Source organism: Chelonia mydas, chromosome 3 (genome assembly GCF_015237465.2).
Source record: "Chelonia mydas isolate rCheMyd1 chromosome 3, rCheMyd1.pri.v2, whole genome shotgun sequence".
Taxonomy (NCBI): domain Eukaryota; kingdom Metazoa; phylum Chordata; order Testudines; family Cheloniidae; genus Chelonia; species Chelonia mydas.
The window spans coordinates 150188335-150208934 of record NC_057851.1 but is presented as its reverse complement, the minus strand read 5'-3'; the positions used below and the strand labels follow the sequence as shown (position 1 = coordinate 150208934).

Here is a 20600-nt window from a genome sequence, read left to right as displayed (position 1 = left end):
GTGTGTGTGTGGGAAACAAGACCAGTTTAAGTGATGTATACACTTTGTTTGCCAGCTTGCAATTCTATACCATACAGCATTATGATAAACTACATGAAGATATAAAACCTGTTTATATATTAGAGCTGCCATTTCTCTGTTCTATTTACATAATTTGTAATGGGAAAAAAAGGACAATCATTTTGTGACACACTCCCCCCAAAAGCAAATTATCTTTAAAAGAATGGGTATTAATAGATCAAAGATCAGTGAATACTGTTAATTACAGAAAAAAGATATCTATAGATATAAAACATGGAAGATACAGATGTTCAGAACCTTGCTAACTTCAAATACAAAGCTATAATTTAGACAGTTTACAATAAAATGTGTACATTCAAAATTTACAATTTTTATCTTCAGTTAAAAACTTCCATAGATGAGAATACACTATGCAGCCTTTTTTAATAGTCCAGAAAAAATAGCCATATTTAAAATACATTGTAGAAGCTGCACAAAGTCAGTCTAAAAACAGGATACTACAAATGTAATTTAAAGCACTGTACACTTCTCAACTAAGTGAAACAGCTCATTCAGAAGTGGCAAACCATTTTACTGTGAGATATTCTGAAACCTGTATACTTGCACTAAGAAAGGTATTGTTAATACATGCTAAACATGTTCTGCATTTTAGCTGTTCAAGATGTACATGAAACAAATTCTGAAAACACTGCGTTTATTTTAAAAGACTGAGATAAATCATGTTGCATCCAAATAAGAGTGTTACCATGCTACATCTAAGAAGATTCACAGGCAATTTACGAATTTTATAAATGGCAAATGTAGCAAAGAAGAAACTGTGCTCTGAAGGACAATGAAGAAATATATAAAATGCAAAGTAAAAACCTTTGCTTAAAAAATATATATATACTGCATCATACCTCCTGCAGACCATACATAATAAGGTCACCAATATCTATGTGTTGTGCCACCTAAGTTCTATATGCATTGGAACATGATGACTGTAGCCTGCAACAACAGCAAACAAAAGAATGTCTTCAAACAGTGGGGGAAAGCTCTCCAGAGGAGAGAGATGAAAGTGCATTATATTTTCAAAAGTGCATGCGGCTGTCTTTTTACAAATCCACACAGAGAAAAGTGCAAACCAGAAACAGTGTATTTGTGCTTTTTACAGTCTTTTTTCTGTTTCATTTATGCTGTTCACAGGCATAGCACTGTAGCAGCAAATTCTTCCAATTACCGTTTTTGGGGGGATGGGTTTTTTTCTGAATGATAAAATTCTTAATTGTTTCACAACTGATTTGGAAAAAAAAAAAAAAAGTCATTTCTCCTGCTTATTACTACTAGCTCACAGGGAGATGGACAAAGTGTCTAGTAAAAAGACTAATGTGAGAAACAAGGTGGAGGAGGAATACCTTTCACGCTATACAGAGTTCTTCTTCAGGTCTGAGAAGAAGAAGTCAAAAAAAAGAGCTCTGCATACTCAAAAGCTTGTTTCCCTCACCAACAGAAGTTGGTCCAATAAAAGATATATTCAGGCATTCACCCTTGTCTCTGATATCCTGGGACCAATACTGCATAGACTAATGTGGCTCATTTAACAATCTCCTTTGTTATGAAAAGGCAGCAGAATGATTTATCAGTTCATTAGTACAGGGAAGAAAATCTTCCAAATACTTTGAATCACAAAGCAACTTAAAAGAATGTCAGATATACTGGCCTTCTGGGAGTGGGACATTATTCAAATAATGCAGTATCAAACCCAGAATGCTTTTACAAGAAACTCACAGGCAGGGACTGTGTCAAAATAGGAGTATATGATTTCCACTCCTTAATATGACTTTGAGGTGGTTAGAGCCTAGAGAGAGAGATTACCAAAAAAAGCAGGTTTCATAGTTTAGATAAAATTTAAGTCAGCATTCCGTGCAGATGATGTTGGGGATGTGGTTTAATGCTTATAGATCATTGCACTAGCGCTTGATGCACAGGTTGTAAGCATTCTGGTTCAACAAATATCATCCACAAGTTTTGCTCCATTAATCCCACGATAGGTTACTCTACTAGGCCGAACTAAGACTCCATGGTTTGTCTTACAGGTGAAGTAGCGCTTGTCACCCACAGATCCATCATTCTTTCCCTTGGCACTTCTGAGTTCAAGTCCAAGCCATATTCCAGGTGCAAAGTCAGCAGGGCCAATGTACCTAATTGTGCCCATCTCATTAGAGCTGGTTAGAAGGACCTGAGACCCCTCATGTAGTTTCACAGATCCCTCAGTGTTAGTCGTAGTGGTGTTGCTCCAACTACGCCGCAGCAGCGAGCTTCTAGATCTAGTCAGAGAAAGAAATTGGGCTTCTTTCAGTGAGCACACAAGGGCATTTTTTTCCTATGATTATCTTGTGCACTGTTTCTGAAAGGCATTTTAATTTACCCTTTTAATAGATTACTTCAGATCCCATCTCAGTAGTATGCAGTTATTTACAAATAGAGCCAGCACATCATAACATATTGAAAATCAGTTCCCCTTTCACTTAGCTGATGTTAAGATCAACCTTTTCTTTACAGTAGACAATCGTATCACTAACAGAGAGCGGCATAAACAAATTGCTGTGCTTATGAACAGGTTAAGCCAAATCAAGTTGTGACGCAGCAGGGCCAGCCAGTATTAACGGGTCAAAATTGTGTTATAGCACATGCTGGCAATAAAAACACAAACACCATAAATACTTGGAATTATGAACGAACTACTCGAACAGAACACAAATTCTCCACCGAATCCAGTGAGGTACCGTACCTGAAGAGAATTCTCCTTCTCAAACGGAAATATCCCCATATTCTTTTTTCCTTATGTAAGTCTAAGTATCATATGGCAACAGAGATCAGAAAGCTCAGTGTGCAAAAACTGAACAAATAGTTAATACACTGAGAAATTTGGCTCTGTCCAATGAATTTAAGTGGTACAGGGCCATAGTGCTTTGCAGTGCAGAACTAGGACTTACATGCTGAAACTCCCTGAAAACTGTTTCAACAAAAGCTACGTGATCAAATGTGCCTAATGACAGCCCACTCTGCATTTATACCTCTACATGAGAAATAGATCATTTTCATTTAGATGCTGGGCAGACACATACAATGAAAGATAATAAAACCCATTGCAAAAATCCATAATCTAAGTGTCAATGAATCTAATTATATACAGCCAAGAAGAAAATAGATTTCATTTTTAAAATATCAGATTAGATTAACATGGTATATTTGAAGCAAAGTAACAAGTCAAGCAAAAAATGTGAAAGGCCACCTCAGAAAGAGGACAGAATGCAATTTTTTTCCATGATAGATATATTTCTTTTAAGCTATAGTTTGTCAGCTGGAGTTGGAAGAGTTCACAGTTGAAAATTTCACTCCCTGTTCTATTTTGGTGGTACGAGATCCAAGGACAAGCAAAAGTGGCTCACTTCTCCTAGGACTGGTCCTGCAGTCATTCCCTCTCAGCCAGAACTCAGTGGGAGTTTTGTCTGAAAGAAGACTGCAAGAACTGGTCCTGTGCATTAATGGAAATTACACATGTGAATCAAAAGGAACCCACACCATTCAATGCAATTACATGCACATGTCAAGAGAAGAAAGTTCTGAGCTTTCTTCCTGTGATTCTAAACTACAGCTTGCCAGTTTTGCACAGTTACTACATATTTAAACAAACACTCACTTGACAAAGGAGTTTTTCCTGTTTATCTCCTTCTGTGAAGATGCAGAAGTTGTACTTAAACTTCGTCTAAAACCTACATGAGAAAGTGAATAAATAAGGTGACTAAGCTGCTTGATTTAAAAATAAAACTTGCAAAACCACTTGCTTTGCTCCCTTCTCATTTGCTAAGTACCCTCCCCACCACACCTAACTACAGCTGCTTGGGAAATGGTAAGTATTTTGTTGTGAAAAATTCCATAAGAACAAATAAATCTTCGAGAATTTTGAGGAGGAAGAGGAACAAAGGGTAGGTAAAAATAAATAAATCAAAAATTTGAAACAAACTTCCTTGAAAAAATGCCAAAATAATTCACTAGCTCTTGTATCAAACCCAAATTATCTGTGAATCATCCCTATTCTGATCTCCTCAACAATCCCTTCTGTGTCTGAACCACTGCCCTCTGTTTTGTTTTCTTTTTGTATTAGATGGTAAAATTTTGGGAAAGAACTTTAATCATCATCAGTAAAAAGAGTACTATGGTAGCAATTGAGCACAGGGCCCTATCGTACCAAGCACTGTAAAAATACATATTAAGGCACAGTTCCTGCTCCAAAGAGCTTACAGCTTAAACAGATGCAGAAAGAGGGGAAGTTCACTTGCCCAAGGGCACACAGCAGGTCCGGGGCCATGACAGGAAAATAACTCCTGGCTCTTGAGTCCCAGCCTAGAACCCTATCCGATAGGCCAAAATGCCTTGTATTTTATATAATAAAACTGAGTGCATACAGAGTACACAGAGCTTTACAAAACACCTTTTTAAGTCAACAGTAGACAAAGGGGGAAATATCCATTTATTGCAGTAAGTCCATTCTGAAGCCAGGGTTTGGGGGGGAGGGGGGGATTTGTTGTTGTTGTTTAAGTACAAGCAAAAACCCCAGTATATATCAATAGGGATCAAAGGAACTGTTCAAGGAAGTGAATTCATTTTTATTCACTGGATTGATGGGTTGCATTCCGACACCTGAGGCAATTATTTCCTCCATTTCTGCAACTGAAGGAACTGATAGCATGTCAGTCTCCTAACTCCAATCCTGCTTGCAGACAGTGACTGCTGACTCCTTTGTAAAGGAGGGAGAAGTCAAGTAGCAATGCATCTTGGGGCATCTGGGTTGCTCTAAAAGTCTGTTTTGCTTTGGCCATTCAAAGAACCTGGGTGGCATGTCCAGGAAGCTGCAATTTCTCGAAATGTGCTACAGGCTATCCAAACAAAACCAGACCCACATCGCAGATTCTTACCTGGGAAAGGATGATTCATTTTACCTGATGAAACTTCTGTGAGGGAGTCTAAGGAACCTGTTAATCTAAAGTGAGATAATAGGTTAAGTCTCACAAATTAAAATTGTTCAATTTCAACTTTAAGAAATATATTGCTGGGCTATTTTGGCTGAAGAGCCATTGCAAGGTTTTTCAAAAGACTTAATATGTTGGATTAATTTAGGGTTGAATCCTCCCCACCATGCTGGTTAAATTTTCAATCCCAAATAGATTGAGCTTTTAGTTGCCCACAAGTCAGTAAATGCAGAGTTCAGAGTCCCACAGAGGCCTTACCTCTGCCTTGTATACATAACTACAGAAAGTCTTTTGTCAACAGACAGCTAGTATTATAAAATTTTACATGTGTGTATCTAAGGATACAGAAATAGGTACAGTATGCTCAAGATCAAGAAAACTCAGAGGAGACATCTTATGTCTTACTGAGGTGCAGGATGAAAGTTTGCCTGAGAGCATATGCAGCAACAGAAATGCTATATATATATATATACACACACACACACACACACACATCTAAAGGCTACAGATAGAGTGCTGATTCCTCTGCGTGCTATAACTCAACAGTAGAAAGGGGGAAACTGTGCATCATCTTTTATGCTGTGTGGCATCGCACTGTGAAGGTCTGCCATACTAGAAGACTGGAAGAGAAGAAAAAGAGGAAGTGGAGAAGAGAATGGGTATGTCAGTTGTGGTAACTAAACACAGGCATTGTGCTCATCCACTGGTCAGAAGCACACATGGCTAGAGAGCACAGGTTTATCTCTGGTATTCCTTCCCCCAAGCCCAATGGTAGTGGCTGCGATCCAACTGTGTGGGTGTTCTGGCTCCTGTTTGCAGTTTGAGAGATCTATACCCACCAGGAAGCTATGTAGCACCCACAGGCAGAATCCTTGTATTTGAATTCTGCTCACAGTATCAGGATTTGGCTCTAAAAATGAGAACTTTCAAAAGCACCTACTTAATTAGTTATGTCCTTAAATTTAATCACTTAGATACAGAGGCAATGGGATGGAATGAAATGTTTCTAAATTTGTGAGGTTGCTGGAACAGCCACCTGGGTATGCTTCCTGTTTATGTAGCACTGGTGCTGTGACATACTAGTACTCTTTCAATAAGCTAGTCTCAGACCAAGGGGACCTACTAACTCCCCAGCAGCAGGAATAATTGTTTTTCCTCTTTGGTTCGTTCAGAATTTTGTTTCCCGTTGGAGAGGAAGTGAGAAAACGTTTTGTGACAGACATAAAACGATATCATTACTCACCTCTGCACTCTGGTTGGTGGGGCAAATATGCCATATCTGGGGAGACAACTGAAGTACTGGACCCCTCCAACTGAACCATCATTCTTGCCCTGAGGTTTGTTCAGTTCAATGCCACACCAAAAGCCTACAGTTGGGATTTGGAATTCCAATATTACTTTTACCCGGGGTAACATTAAAATTTTGTACTTAGAATAGTTAACAGATGCTCAAGTTGTTGCGCATATGACTAATTTATACATAACCATCTGTGTATTTAACCAAACCCAAGACAGGTTTTCCCTTACCCAGAAGTGATCTCATTAAGTCAAATCAAAATGTATGCCACCACCAAAATACAGAAGAAAAATAAGAACAGTTAACTAAATTATATTAAAATACACTGAGATACGAATGCTATATTAAAAATAGCCCTAGAAATACTGTTGATTACTCAAAACTTTTAAACCTATTTTAAGAAAAATGGCCTATTTTAGCTACAAACAGAAAAGAAAAAAAGCTTTGCATCTTATTTAAGTGAATTTAAGGCTGCTGAAAGCAGCAGACTGACAAAGCTGTACTGGCAATTCCTCTGCACTTATGCCTTAATCCTGAGCTCAGATGCCCACTACTAAGATTCGAATGTCACTCAATGCTCATTCAGTCCTTTTCCCTCTCTAAAATCAGAAGTAGTTATTACCAATTGCAAGGCAGATTTTGTGATGCAAATACAAGTGTATAAGGAACTGGGATTGGCCAGCAATTCATTTCACACAGGCTACTGAACAGCCATCAGATGGTAATAAGTTTGATCACTACCAACCTGTGAAAAGTGTCAGCTAATTATGTAAAGGTGAGAAATTCTGTATCCTATTAGCAATCCTTATGCTGTCCAGCCCCAAAAGACTCAAAATTAAATACAGGTAATTTGGTGCTACAGGTTTAAGAGCAATACTGATTATCAGCTGAAGAAATAAGAACAGTGACCTATGATTCACAAGGGATCAGTATGTCAAAAGTTCCTTCTTTCTTGTCCACCAAAGGCAGGTGACACAAAACTATTTGAAAAAGATCTGCATTGCCACCAAAAATAAACAGGGAGAGAAAAATCAAGTTTTTGCCAATTGCTCAGAAAGCAGCGTTCTGTATTGTTGCCTACTTTTTGCCATTTTAAATATGGCTGTTTCAAAGGTGAAGAGTTGCAATGGTGATGTTTTCTTTTAAAAAAAAAAACAAAAAAAAACACACACCTTACATGGTGACCACTCAGCTAGTCAGGAAATCCATTCACCCAATACAAGTTAAATACAGGAACATAATCATTTGAGGTTAACAGACTCTTTTGGCTTTTCCATTAAGTTCTATCGAATCTATATTAGTCTATCAAGTTAGAGAATAATGACATCTTAAATGGGGATTGCTTATCCTAACATATTTCTTGAGATGATGAATGTGGCTTGTGCCTGCTGATGGTTCATTCTGACATTTTATCTTAAGCAATTTTTTAAAAATATTGATACCTCCAAGTGTCAAGACAGGGTATTGCCACTTTAAATCTCAAGCAAGAGGGCCTCCATTTAAACTAGGGGAGGTACAACTATACCAGTCACCCTGAGTGCAGACATTGCGTAATTGAACCTTCTTTGCATCAATCTTATGGCTATGTTCTAGGCAGAGGTTTGGATTATGAAAGAGCTCAAAAATGACAGGAAAGCGTAAGAATAACCTGGCTGGAAAGGATACATTTTCAAAAGTTATAGTTCCTATGGCTTCAGAACAACCCATCTCCATCTGAAGACACCTAACTATATAATACTGGGGGGAATTTCCAGCACTTAAGTTCTCTAGTTATCGGTAACTCCTCATCGGGCATAAAAATACAAAAAACGGTCCTGACAAGTAACTGAATTCAAACAAAAACTCTGAAAAAGCTCAATATATCACCATGACACATCTAAAAAGGGAAGAGCACTAAATGTTCTAACAGAGCGTCAGTAACGCAAGACATCAATGTGGTCAAAAACAGCTGCATATAAAAGCCCAGGGGGAAAAAAGGTGTGCAGCCTGAAGAAAATGAATGTCAGAAAGTACAGTAAGAATACTAAAGACTGCAATGTCAAGTGACAGTCACAATTTAAAGTACCATCTTCTCCATTACGCTAGGCAGCTCCATGTCAAAGTCCAATATTCAATTATAATGAAGTGAAATTGAGATAAAACTCTTAAATTGCTGGATTTCAATTTTAAATATTAAGCTCCAAACATTTACATTGTTCCTAGGACATTACGCTGATTCTACAATGTAGTTTAAGAACAGATAAAATACCTGGTGCAAACTTTGTTGTCCCATAGAATCTAACAGTGCCAGTTCTCTGCCCTACCACTAGCACTTTGTCTCCAAGCTGAATTTCTCCTTCATCAAAAGGGTTTTTTCTTGTAGATGGAGAAGCATTATTCAGTCCTGTTTAATGAAGGGGAAAAACTGAAATAAGCAGAGCAGCAGTTTTGAAATGCAAAGAGGCATACATCATGAGGTCTCAGCAGAGAGTCAGCCAACCGACCGGTCAAATATTCATATATGCTCTTAACAAAAGGTCCTGTTCCACACACACTGCTTAGATAAAACATTCCTTTGCTTCAGTGGGTATTCAGTCTAATTAAAAAATGCTGGATTTAAGGTTTACTTAGTTGTTAGAAGTTGCAGTAATAGTCTGAAGTGCAGTTCATCTGTAAGTGAAACTAAGAACAGCACCTTCTTCTGCAAATTTTCTAATAGTAAAATGTTATAAAAATACAAAACTTAAATTTAAGGACTAACTATCTGACGAGTGCCTCCTTTAAGTTATCACCCCAAGTAGTGACAAAGTAAAAGAAAATACATTTATACGAATATTTGACCAAACAGTTAACTGACCTGCCATCCCTATTCCCAGCCTGTGAAGGTGTTCTTTAATAATACAACAGATACAGTACCAGCACTGCTTTTAGATGAGGTAGAAGCTACTTTAGGCACTGCCTTTTTATTGCTGTTAGTTGAGTTCCATTTCTTGGGATGATTCTGTTTGCTCTCTAAAGAGGTAGTAGAAGAGGAAGAACTGCTGGATCCAAGGAAAGCTGACAGAGGTAATGCAAATAATTATCCAGAGATGGTATGCAGGAAAGGACAAGTCAACTAAAGCAAACAAGCATGTATGATACAGAAGAACCTCATTAATTTACAAGGCAAGCAAGGGAGCAACCAATTAAAAGGCAAAGTTGATACTTCACAGCATGAACTTTAGCCATTTATTTTCACACCGGTAGATTATTTTTAGATCTTTATAATACTTCTTGATGTGCTGGTAAATGTTCTAGTGTACATTTCTTAAACGAATGAAGAATTAGTAACATAAGCCCTCATCACATCACTCTCAGTATCCAGTTTATTAAACAGTTGATGAGAAGTAGGGAAAGTAACATTTTTGTGGGTGAGTAATGGTGTGTGAACTAGCGCCTAATGTATGCATTATATACTGTATTAATATTCAAATCCTTAAAATAAAATAAGAATGGGAGATAAATCACTTTTATCACCATTTGTGAACATATTTAATAAGATTTATCTGGTTTTAACTTTTTCTTTTAGCTCTCTCTCTCCTTTTCAGCCCCAAAGTAACACCAGGTATGTCTACACCTCAAGCTGGAGATATAATTCCCAGCTCACGGAGGCATACCCATGCTAGCTCTGATCATACATGAGGCAGCTCCTGACACTGAGGGTACACACTATTTTTAATATGTTAGCTTGATCAGAGCTAGCATGGGTATGTCTCCTCAAGCTGGAAATGATCCCACCAGCTCAAAGTATAGATGTACCAACTGAATGTGAAGAAAAATTTTACCCTCTTTGTGCCTCAGTTTTCCTGTCTATGAAGTTAGAGATAATGCTGCTTATCTGACTCACAGGGATGTTGTGAGGCTCTATTCATTCAGTGTTTGAGATCTACACATGGTTGGAGCTAGGACAGATTCAGTATTCATATAATTAAATTCTCTATCTTGGGGAAGGGGGGTGTCAAAAAGATAATGCTGCTTATCTGACTCACAGGGATGTTGTGAGGCTCTATTCATTCAGTGTTTGAGATCTACGCATGGTTGGAGCTAGGACAGATTCAGTATTCATATAATTAAATTCTCTATCTTGGGGAAGGGGGGTGTCAAAAAATATGAAGTGCAACTGTTGAGAGCCAGAGCACAGATTAAAGAATGGGGTACCTAAGGAAAGTGTACAAGAAACCAAAGGCTCCGAAGTTAAGATACTGGCGGTCTCAACATGAACTAAAAATAGTAAGTCCTAAAAAAGTATTAAAATAGTGGTTCTGAGTGTGCAAAGGTAACATTCCAAGCTCAAGATTTTAAAAGGTGGATGCCTAAAGTCCATATTTAGGCACCCAATTAGGTAGCCCAATTTTCGAAAGTGCTGAGCACCAAGCACCTCCCACTGAAGTCAGAAGTGGCTGGGTTTTCAGCACTTTTTGAAAATTAAGCCAATTATTTAGGTGCCTCATTAGGAATATGGATGCCTAAAGTTAGGCTCCTACATCTTGAAACCCTGTCTCTAACTAGTAACTGTTCATGAACTGAAACGTTTGGGAGGAAAAAAAAAAAAAAAAGGATGTTTTTTTCTCAAGAAAAAATATACTCACTCAGATGAAGGGTAGGTTTCTGTTTTGTTTTAAATAATTGCATATACTCAAAATCTTCAAAGGCAAATAGTAATAGAATACGTGTTCAACTTGCGAAACCTTAGAGATGGGGGCTGGATTTTTATAAAGTGCTGAGCATCCACCCTCTGATAATCAGACCCCTTTGCGTTGTCAGGTTGAGCACCCAAAAACTGAAGCATCAGAAGTCACTAGCCAATTATAAACCTATAGATCATTAGAGACTGGATTCCAATTTTAAAAGAAAAAATAATATTTTTACAGACTTAACATGTTTTTGAAATGATTACATTACAGAAGACGAATCTAAAAATGCTGTTACACCATTATAATTTGTTACTCAACATTCAAACGTACAAGTAATAAAAGGGTCAAAATTCTGATACTTGTTGAACATAGTTCCCACTGGAATACATGCAACCAGCAGCAGGAACACAGGGGAAAAAGATCCACCAAAACCTACAGAAAGGTTGTTCTACAGACGATCTGCAACATGATGTGGTTTTCTTAGACAGAACCTCAGGCTTAGGGGGCTGGGCTCCAGGGTTATACATGTACCTGCCATGCCATGCTGCCCTGACAGTGGGCCATATCACTCAGACTAAGACCTGACGGGACCATCATGATTAAAGCTACGGTTTAGTCATGGCTGTTTTTAGTAAAAGTCATGGACAGGTCACAGGCAGTAAACAAAAATTCATGGCCCGTGACCTGTCCATGACTTGTACTGTATACCCCTAACTAAAATCTGAGCCAGGGGCCACGGGGCACTGCGCAGCCCAGGACTCCTGCTGGTGCTGGGGGTGAGGGTCGGCGGGGCTGGCAGGCTCCCTACTCAGCTCCGCATGGCTCCCCAGAAGCAGCCGGCATGTCCCTGCAGCTCCTTGAGGGAGGGAAAGCCAGAGAGGCTCTGCGCGCTGCCTCGAGGTCCAACTCTGCAGCTCCCATTGGCCGAGAACAACAGCCAGTGAGAGCTGCGGGGGTGGTGCCTGCCACGCTGAGCCCCCTCCCACACCCAAACTACTGCTGCTGCTGGGGCATGGGGGGTAGTGGCCCGAGACTGCCCCAGCAGCGGCCAGTGCAGCTGGCCCACGGAATCTGTGACTTCCGTGACACACACACAGCCTTAATCATGATCTAGCCTGACCTCATGTACATCACAGGCCACAGCCTCACCCACACACCCTGGTAATAGGCCCATAGCCTCTGACTGAGTTACTGAAGGCCTCAAATCTTGATCTGAAGAGTTCAAGTTACAGAGAATCCACCGTTCACTCTAGTTCAAACAAGCAAATGACCCAGACACCACATTGCAGAGGTAGACCAAAAAAAAAAAAAAAAAATGAACCAACCAACCCAAGGTCTCTGACAATCTGACCGGGGGGCGGGGACGACTCAAATCCTTCCCAACCCTCAATATGGCGATTAGATCCCAAGCATATGCGCAAGAGCCAACAGCCAGACACCTGGGAGAGAATTCTCTGCAGTAACTCAGAACACTCCCCATCTAGTGTCCAATCTCCAGCAACTGGAGATATTTGCAACTAGCAGTCACGATGGGCCATATGCCATTGTAAGCAAACTTATCAAGCTCAGCCTCCAAAAACGTTAGGTTTTTTGCCCCCAGTGCTCCCTTTGAAAGACTGTTCCAGAACTTCACTCCTCTGCTGGTTAGAAACCTTTGTTTAATTTTAAGCCTAAGCTTATTGATTGCCAGTTTATGTCCATTTGTTCTTGTGTCAGTATCAGCCCTCTACTTAAAACAACTCCTCCCCTTGCTAGTGTTATCCCCTTGGTGTACTTATAGAGAGGAATCATATCTCCCTTCAGCCTTTGTTTTGTTACGCCTAACAAGCCAACCTCCTTGTCTCTTCTCGTAAGGTAGGTTCTCCATTCCACTGATCACCCTACTAGTCCTTCTCTGCACCTGTTCCAGTTTGAATTCATCTTTCTTGAACATGGGAGATCAGAACTGCACTCACTATTCCAGATGAGATCTCACCAGGGCCTTGTATAATGGTAATAACTCTTCCCTAACTCTACTGGGAATACCTCGCTTGACTCATCCTCGGACTGCATTAGCCTTTTTCACAACGGCATCACATTGGTCCCACTCAGATTAATCCTGCTCCTAGCGGACTGGTGTACAGGGCTGCTTGGAACTAGAATGCAGGTATACATTAGCACTGCTTTCGCAGCATATCTGCGTAACTATAAAGAGGGGTAGGGGAAGGGAAGAGACATGATACTTCCTTTGCCCTTCCCAGAATTGGCCCAAAATGAATCAACAAGGGGAATTTAGTTACCTTCTTTACCAGGCATAGTTTTCATTCCTTCTTCAGTAGCCAAAAAGGTGGATTCAGCACTACTATCTTTTTTTAATGTAGCTAAGCCTAGGAGACAAAAAAAGACAAAAAAACAAATAGGGTCAACAAACACCCTGGCAATTACCTATAAATAATTTTACAAAAAAAACCACATATGCAAACAGATACAGTACTGGGTTTGTACACCCCTGAACCAACCATGATACCTCCAAGTCCATCATTTCAATCTACATACATACTATAGACACTAGTAATCTTTACAGAAGGGTATGATATCTAGTATTTAGAACACGGTACAGTACTGGCAAAATGTCCTAATCCTGACTGATACTAGTTTCCTGTGTGACCACTGGCAAGCCGCAACTTCTCTGTGCTCTCTCCCGTCCCTCTCTTCACCAGTCTGTGAAATGGGGCCAAGGTCTGCCCAGGATGCTTATTTAGTACTCGTAAAATGCGTTGGATTCTTCAAATATAAGTACTACAAAACCACAGTATTTTTATATAAAACTTCTAGTTGTAAAATAATTTACCAATCATGTTAAACCACTGACACTTAAAAAATGCTCCAAAGCAATCAAGCGATAGTATAAACAAATTGCTTGCCAAATGTTTATATTGAAGCAATCTGAGTTAATACAAGTGAACAAAAAAATCCTTTAAAATCACAAACATCTGATTTCCTTAAACACACTCAAAACCAAACTTTTTTGCTTTTACTATTGGAATAAGAGTACCAACTGTTAAATCTATAATTTCTATGTATGCACATATTTATACAAATCTGAGTTTCAACCTCATAACTTTTGTTTTCAAGCCTATGAAAACGGATTGAATATGCCAATATTAATCTAATTAAAGAGCCTATTACACTACATAGCAACAATGTAATAACATATGTATGAACTAATATTGCTGCTTAAATACATGCTTCATGGACAAGCTATTTTGTATTCATAAATGGTTGTCTGCCACTAGGCTAGGCAAAGAGAACAGAACCTTCTGAACAATTTTGCTGGTACTAGTGATGAGGGCAAAGTGGACTTTTTATTTAATTATATTTATTGGCTTAGCCCAGATGATACATTATTTTGGTACTTATTTATTACTGTATTCTATTTTAAGGTGTTTTATATTTCAGCGTTAAGAGTCAGACACGTGAGAACATTGTTCATGGCTGGAGATACGTTTTAGAACAGAAAATCCTTGATGATCACAATAAGTACCAGGACTAATGTGACCATTACTGATGAAATCTAATGGACTACTTAAAGAGCAAATATTTTTATCACAAATATAAATATCAAAAAGTACAAATAAAAAAAAGCATTAAAATATCTATATACAATATTAAAGGTAAAGCTTGACAGAACTCTGCAGTCTATCTACAATGTTTATAGAAGATGTACTAATTATTTTGCACCGCCTATAACGCAAATAATTTATTGGTGGTTAAGGCAATGAAGAAATTTACTCCAGTAATGTAAGTAAATGTTTCAGAAGAAAGCTCTGTATTTGCAACTTTATCCTCCCACCCTACCAAGTGACTTCACCAGGCACATTAAGATAAATGGGCCCTCTGGCATAAGAATATCTTACAATGGCAGCTCACTACATACTGCTTACACATGTAAGCCCTAGTGGGTGCACCAGGTGTAACTTACTCTGATTTTGTCTTAAAGCAAATGTCAAATTTTTGGGTTTATATAGACAGCTAGGCACAGCTGTGTCAAAAAACAGGTTCATCACAAACTGTTGTCACGAATGCATCGCCTCAGAGGAAAACAATCCTTTTCCATTTTAGTCAAGGTCTTTTGAAAATAAATCATAGCTCAATCTTAACAAACAACTGTCTTATGGCTCACAATACTATGAGTTGACCAAACAGCCAAAGTGAAGACTGTTTTATAGAAAGAGATAGCAAAACTGTAAAGTGGGTGGCCTAAGCTAACAAATGTAATTATTTTACTGAAGTGTAGCATTTTATGCAAGGTGTCAGTTTTTCCACATCATGTTAAACTGCCTGGATGTTAAGTTAATTGTCTAAGTTGATATGATTAGGACAAACCATTTCAAAAAAAGATGAGCTCCGTGGAGCATATCCTTTTTCAGATCAAGTTGTAACCATGCAACTTATATTATACAAATGCCCCATTTCTAGCAAAGGTCAGACAGAGAACTTCAAACTTTCTGAAGTATGTCAGTGTGTAGAAAATTCTGGCTGTTCAATTATTTTTAATGGTCACAGAGCAGCAAGTCTACCACATGGACATGACACCAAGAGTCAAATGACTTTTGCAGGTCACCCCAAATCACTGCCAAAAAAATTTATTCGACCATCCCATCATGTTGTCTGTATATGCTGCATATTTTACAGTTAAAAAAGGAATGTTTTAGAGGATTTTAATAATTTTGTAGGAATATATTTATACCCCTCCACCTGTAAAGTCATGCTGCTTTACTATTAAGGGTCCAACTGGGCAGGACTGAGAGAGAGAGGAAATTATAGAACAATCCATTTAATAGCATTATTTTTATATCATTTAATCAAGATCAGGGCCCATTTGTATATGCTAGGCACTGTACAAACACATAAGAAAGTCCCTGCCCCAAGAGCTTAGAAGCTAAATTGACAAGAAAGGCAAAGGGTGGAGGAAAAGGAATATTATCTTGACTTTACAGATGGGGATCTGAAGCACAGAGAGAGTAAGTTATTTGCCTAAACTAAGGTCACACAGGAAGTCTGTGGCAGAGCCAGGAATTAAACCCAGATCTCCTAAGCCCCCACCCATGGACTTAAACACAAGAATATCTCTCCCCTCCAGATGTGTTCTTCGTTTCTCAGGTGAACGAATTCATTGCCTTGGCACATAATGTAGTTATTAAAATAGCTTCTAATTATTTTTGCCAGAAGGGTTTTTATTGAAGAAATTGGTGTTAATACTTTTTACAATATTTTAATACTTATAGACAGCTGCATATACACTAGCATATAAATGTGTTTTCCTCAACAGTTTGACAGCCTGCTGATCAAGTCAAATAAAATCCACATAATTAAAGCAAAGCAATTTTAGACATTTACAGAGATCATCTCCAATCAGAAACAGCTTTAAAAGCTTCAGAGCGTGTGCTATGGTAAGCCTTTCCCAAACAGTACGTCAATATGTAATGTTAGATCCCATTAGTATATTATACCACCAAAGTGACCATTAACTGAGAACAGAACCTTTAGTCACTTTACAGCTTCCCCTGGCTCAGCCCTAGAAAAAGACATAGCAATTGTCTTACCAGAACTGGGCAACGGTGTAACTAGTCCCATATCTTACCTTCCAGCAATCAATGTTACATAATGCTGCAGGGGACTGTAAAAAGGCGTAACACACCAGTGCTATAGTACAATGACATACCAAATGGTAGAACATTAATATTTACTGTGATTGAGCCATAGGGCCTGATCCTGAGCGATAAACACCTGCAGTTTAAACTACTTCAATGCGAGTGACAGATGCTCAACACCTCTCAGCACTAACAACTTCAGTTAATGAGAAGGCATAATTAATAAATGTCATACTACTTTCTTATCCCAAGAGGATGAATTAACTACAAGCTAGGATTTTAACATAAAGATACGCAAAATTACTGTCTGATTTTTGGAGATACTAGCTTTATAAAAAAAATTATTTACCAGTATTCACTTTTGAAGTTATATGTGTTACATCGATTTTCTTGGACTTGACCAAAGTAGATCGTGTGGAAGGACTTCTGACAAAATTCTTCTTGTGATCTGAAGCCTTACTTATTTTAGAAAGAGGTGCAAAGATACCTAGAGAATTTAAAAAAAAAAAAAAAAAGACATGCATCTCTTTCTGTATGCAGCATGTAAACCAAGAAAAGCAGTAGTGCAAACAAAAAAAAAATCTAGCTATTCTCTCTTAGATTACTCTGTTTAACATAGTATCTCAGTGCCTCAATCATTAATGGATTGTTATACTCACACCTGGTGAGGTAGGGAAGTACTATTCCTATTTTATAGATGGGAAAATCATTTGCTCTATCCTGTGCCTCAGTGCTCTGCCCAGCATCACACAGAATGCTTGTGGCTGAGCTGGAAACTGAGACAGATCATCCCTCAACACAAGCTCCTGCATCATCCCACAGGTGGAAATGAAATGCCAAGCAAATTTACAACACACACACACCTCAATTTGACAAACAAAGAAAAGAGACTACATCACATTCCTTTGAGGGTTATGCTGGAGAGAAATTTTAAGAAGGGCATATCTGTATGAATGCTCAAACAAATCTCTTTCAAAGTGGAAGGCCAGGTAAGCTATGAGAGAAAATGTCAAATAGAAATGAAACAATTACAATATGGCTGTGAGAAAAGCAAATAACCAATGAAGATGGCAAAACTGGAAAGATACTACATTGCAGTTTCAAGGAAGTAATCAGAAGTGACTTCTTTTGCAACACTTAGAACTGATAAAGTTAGGAGCAATTAAAGGAATTTACAAAATAGAAAAATCTGGGACAAATAATTTGTATTTATCGACCCAAAGATTCCTCATCTAATCAAACCAATGTTTTTCTTTTTTTTTTTTAATTAAGGTTTGAAAGTATCTCTAAAACATCTAGAAAATAAAGTTATACCACATCTTGGTGCACACTTGAAGTACTGGACTTTTCCAACACTTCCGTCATTCTTTCCTTCTGGTTCATCCAGTTCTACACCAGCCCACTGCCCGCTGGCAAATTCTGTTGTGCCACAAAACCTTAATGTACCAACCTAAAGAAAAGAATTAACACAGAATGACTTTGTGAATAATAAATAAATACCATGCCCATTAGATACTATGTAAGATAGTAAGTCACCTCCAGATCCATTATCACTATACACACTGACTGATTTAGTTGGGGATTGGTCCTGCTTTGAGCAGGGGGTTGGACTAGATGACCTCCTGAGGTCCCTTCCAATCCTGATATTCTATGATTGCCACTTTCACATTCCTCTGCGTTCCTTGAGGGCAGAGATCCTTTTCCTTCAAGAATGCCAGCCAGTAAGTGTTGTAACGTATAAGAGACAGGACTAAGTCACCTCAGATTGAACAAAAGCAGTATTTATTGGCAGTTATCACAAAAGAAATGAGTCACAGACAACATGTACCATTAGACAATGACATCACTTCAGCAAAATACTGCCGTGCACGTCTTACTAAGCAGGGTTCATTCATTTTGATTTCAAAGGGTAACTCACCTGCTTAAAGTTAGGCACATGCTTAAGTATCCTGAAGAATACAGGCCTCTACCGGATGAGGGAGGGAGATTATAAAATAAAACAAAACACCACATTCAGACTACTCCTAAAATTTAAAGATAAGCTGCAAATGAATTTATTTTCAAAGAGTCCATGACCTTTATTCCTTCCTGCTGATGAAAAAAAAAAAAAAAAAAAAAAAGCCTATAAAATTGTTTTGGTTTTGAATCTAGATCCTGCTTTTTTAAAAAAAGGATCAGGAGCATTGAGACCGTCTTCTTTGATTTTGCCAGTGGACTTCTTCTGGTCTCAGCAGATGTGTATTATAAGCTCACAAACCTTAATTTAAGGGGCAGGGTGCTCAATCATTAACAAAGATGTCCTTTCTCCCAACAGTTTTAGATGGTGGATTTAAATCAGTTTTAAAACTTACGGTTTTTTAATTAGTCTTACTAAAAATAAAAAAATCTCCCTCTTTCAATTACTCAGCTTTCAATCTTTTGTGTTGCTAGTTTATCACTATAATTTCAAGGGCAGATAAGGCGTTGGGGTGGAGGGGAAGGGAGTGTTAACATTAAAAATTCAGCAAACAGCAAAAGCCTCCCCACGCCCCCTTTTAAAAAATGTATTTAAACAGAACTGTTCAGACTAACCTTCTTTATATATCAGACAGCAGCAAGAAAGGGGGAGAGCCTCCTTCCTCTCTCCCCATGTTTTACCTGTCCCCTTTAAGTTTGACTATTATAGGATTACTTAATCCAGAGGTCCCCAAACTGTGGGGCATGCTGCCCTAGAGGGATGTGGAGAAATGCTTGGGGGGGCGTGACCGAGGCCCAGGCCCACCCTCACGGGGAGGTGGGGAGAGAGCGACACACAGCAGCTGGCCCCCCTCCACCTCTGCCCCCAGCTGTGGCCCCAGCCTCAGCCCCCTTACTCTTGTCCATGTCCCCCTCTCCCGGAGCCACGACCCTGCTCCCGGCCCCAGCTGCAAGCCTGACAGGGGCAAATGGGGGGTGTCATAAATATAAAGGGAAGGGTAAACCCCTTTAAAATCCCTCCTGGCCAGAGGAAAAATCCTCTCACCTGTAAAGGGTAAGAAGCTAAAGGTAACCTCACTGGCACCTGACCAAAATGACCAATGAGGAGACAAGATACTTTCAAAAGCTGGGAGGAGGGAGAGAAACAAGGGGTCTGTGTCTGTCTGTATGCTGCTTTTGCCAGGGACAGAACAGGAATGGAGTCTTAGAACTTTTACTAAGTAATCTAGCTAGGTATATGTTAGATTATGATTTCTTTAAATGGCTGAGAAAAGAACTGTGCTGAATAGAATGACTATTCCTGTCTGTGTGTCTTTTTTGTAACTTAAGGTTTTGCCTAGAGGGGATTCTCTATGTTTTGAATCTAATTACCCTGTAAGGTATCTACCATCCTGATTTTACAGAGGTGATTCCTTTACTTCTATTTAAAAGTCTTCTTGTAAGAAAACTGAATGTTTTTTCATTGTTCTAAGATCCAAAGGTTTGGGTCTGTGGTCACCTATGCAAATTGGTGAGGATTTTTACCAAACCTTCCCCAGGAAGTGGGGTGCAAGGGTTGGGAGGATTTTGGGGGGAAAAGACGTGTCCAAACTATGTTTCCCAGTAAACCCAGTTAAAGTTTGGTGGTGGCAGTGGAAATTCCAAGGGCAAAGGGTAAAATTAATTTGTACCTTGGGGAAGTTTTAACCTAAGCTGGTAAAAGTAAGCTTAGGAGGTTTTCATGCAGGTCCCCACATCTGTACCCTAGAATTCAGAGTGGGGAAGGAACCTTGACAGGGGGTGTGAGGTAAAAAGTTTGGGGACCACTGACAATCTATATCCACAAACTCTGGCCTCTGACAGCCTATTGGAGGTGCAGCACTTTAGTCGCATCTTTTCAGACTAAAGGGCTCCAAGTCTAGAAAACTCCATCCATATAGACAGTGAAAGTGTTACAATTTACAGAATCATAGAATATCAGGGTTGGAAGGGACCTCAGGAGGTCATCTAGTCCAACCCCCTGCTCAAAGCAGGACCAATCCCCAACTAA

At 39.0% G+C, this 20600-nt stretch overlaps 1 protein-coding gene across 6 annotated transcripts in view; it reads right to left on the bottom strand.

The window, feature by feature from the left end:
- Positions 1-94: 94 nt before the first annotated feature.
- The window catches only part of CLIP4 (CAP-Gly domain containing linker protein family member 4), a 54445-nt gene continuing 33939 nt past the window's right edge, over positions 95-20600 (bottom strand). For 4 of the 6 annotated variants that reach the window (XM_037895572.2, XM_043543536.1, XM_037895574.2 and 1 more), the window contains 9 exons: positions 17930-18065; positions 16965-17102; positions 13262-13348; positions 9226-9366; positions 8579-8713; positions 6277-6400; positions 4980-5044; positions 3704-3776; positions 95-2327 (listed from right to left, as the gene is read on the bottom strand). In XM_037895572.2, the coding sequence (XP_037751500.1) occupies positions 2006-2327; positions 3704-3776; positions 4980-5044; positions 6277-6400; positions 8579-8713; positions 9226-9366; positions 13262-13348; positions 16965-17102; positions 17930-18065 (1221 nt within the window). In that variant the 3' untranslated portion in view covers positions 95-2005. The remainder of the gene's footprint in view (positions 2328-3703; positions 3777-4979; positions 5045-6276; positions 6401-8578; positions 8714-9225; positions 9367-13261; positions 13349-16964; positions 17103-17929; positions 18066-20600) is intronic. The other 2 variants (XM_037895576.2, XM_043543535.1) reach the window with 1 other exon arrangement.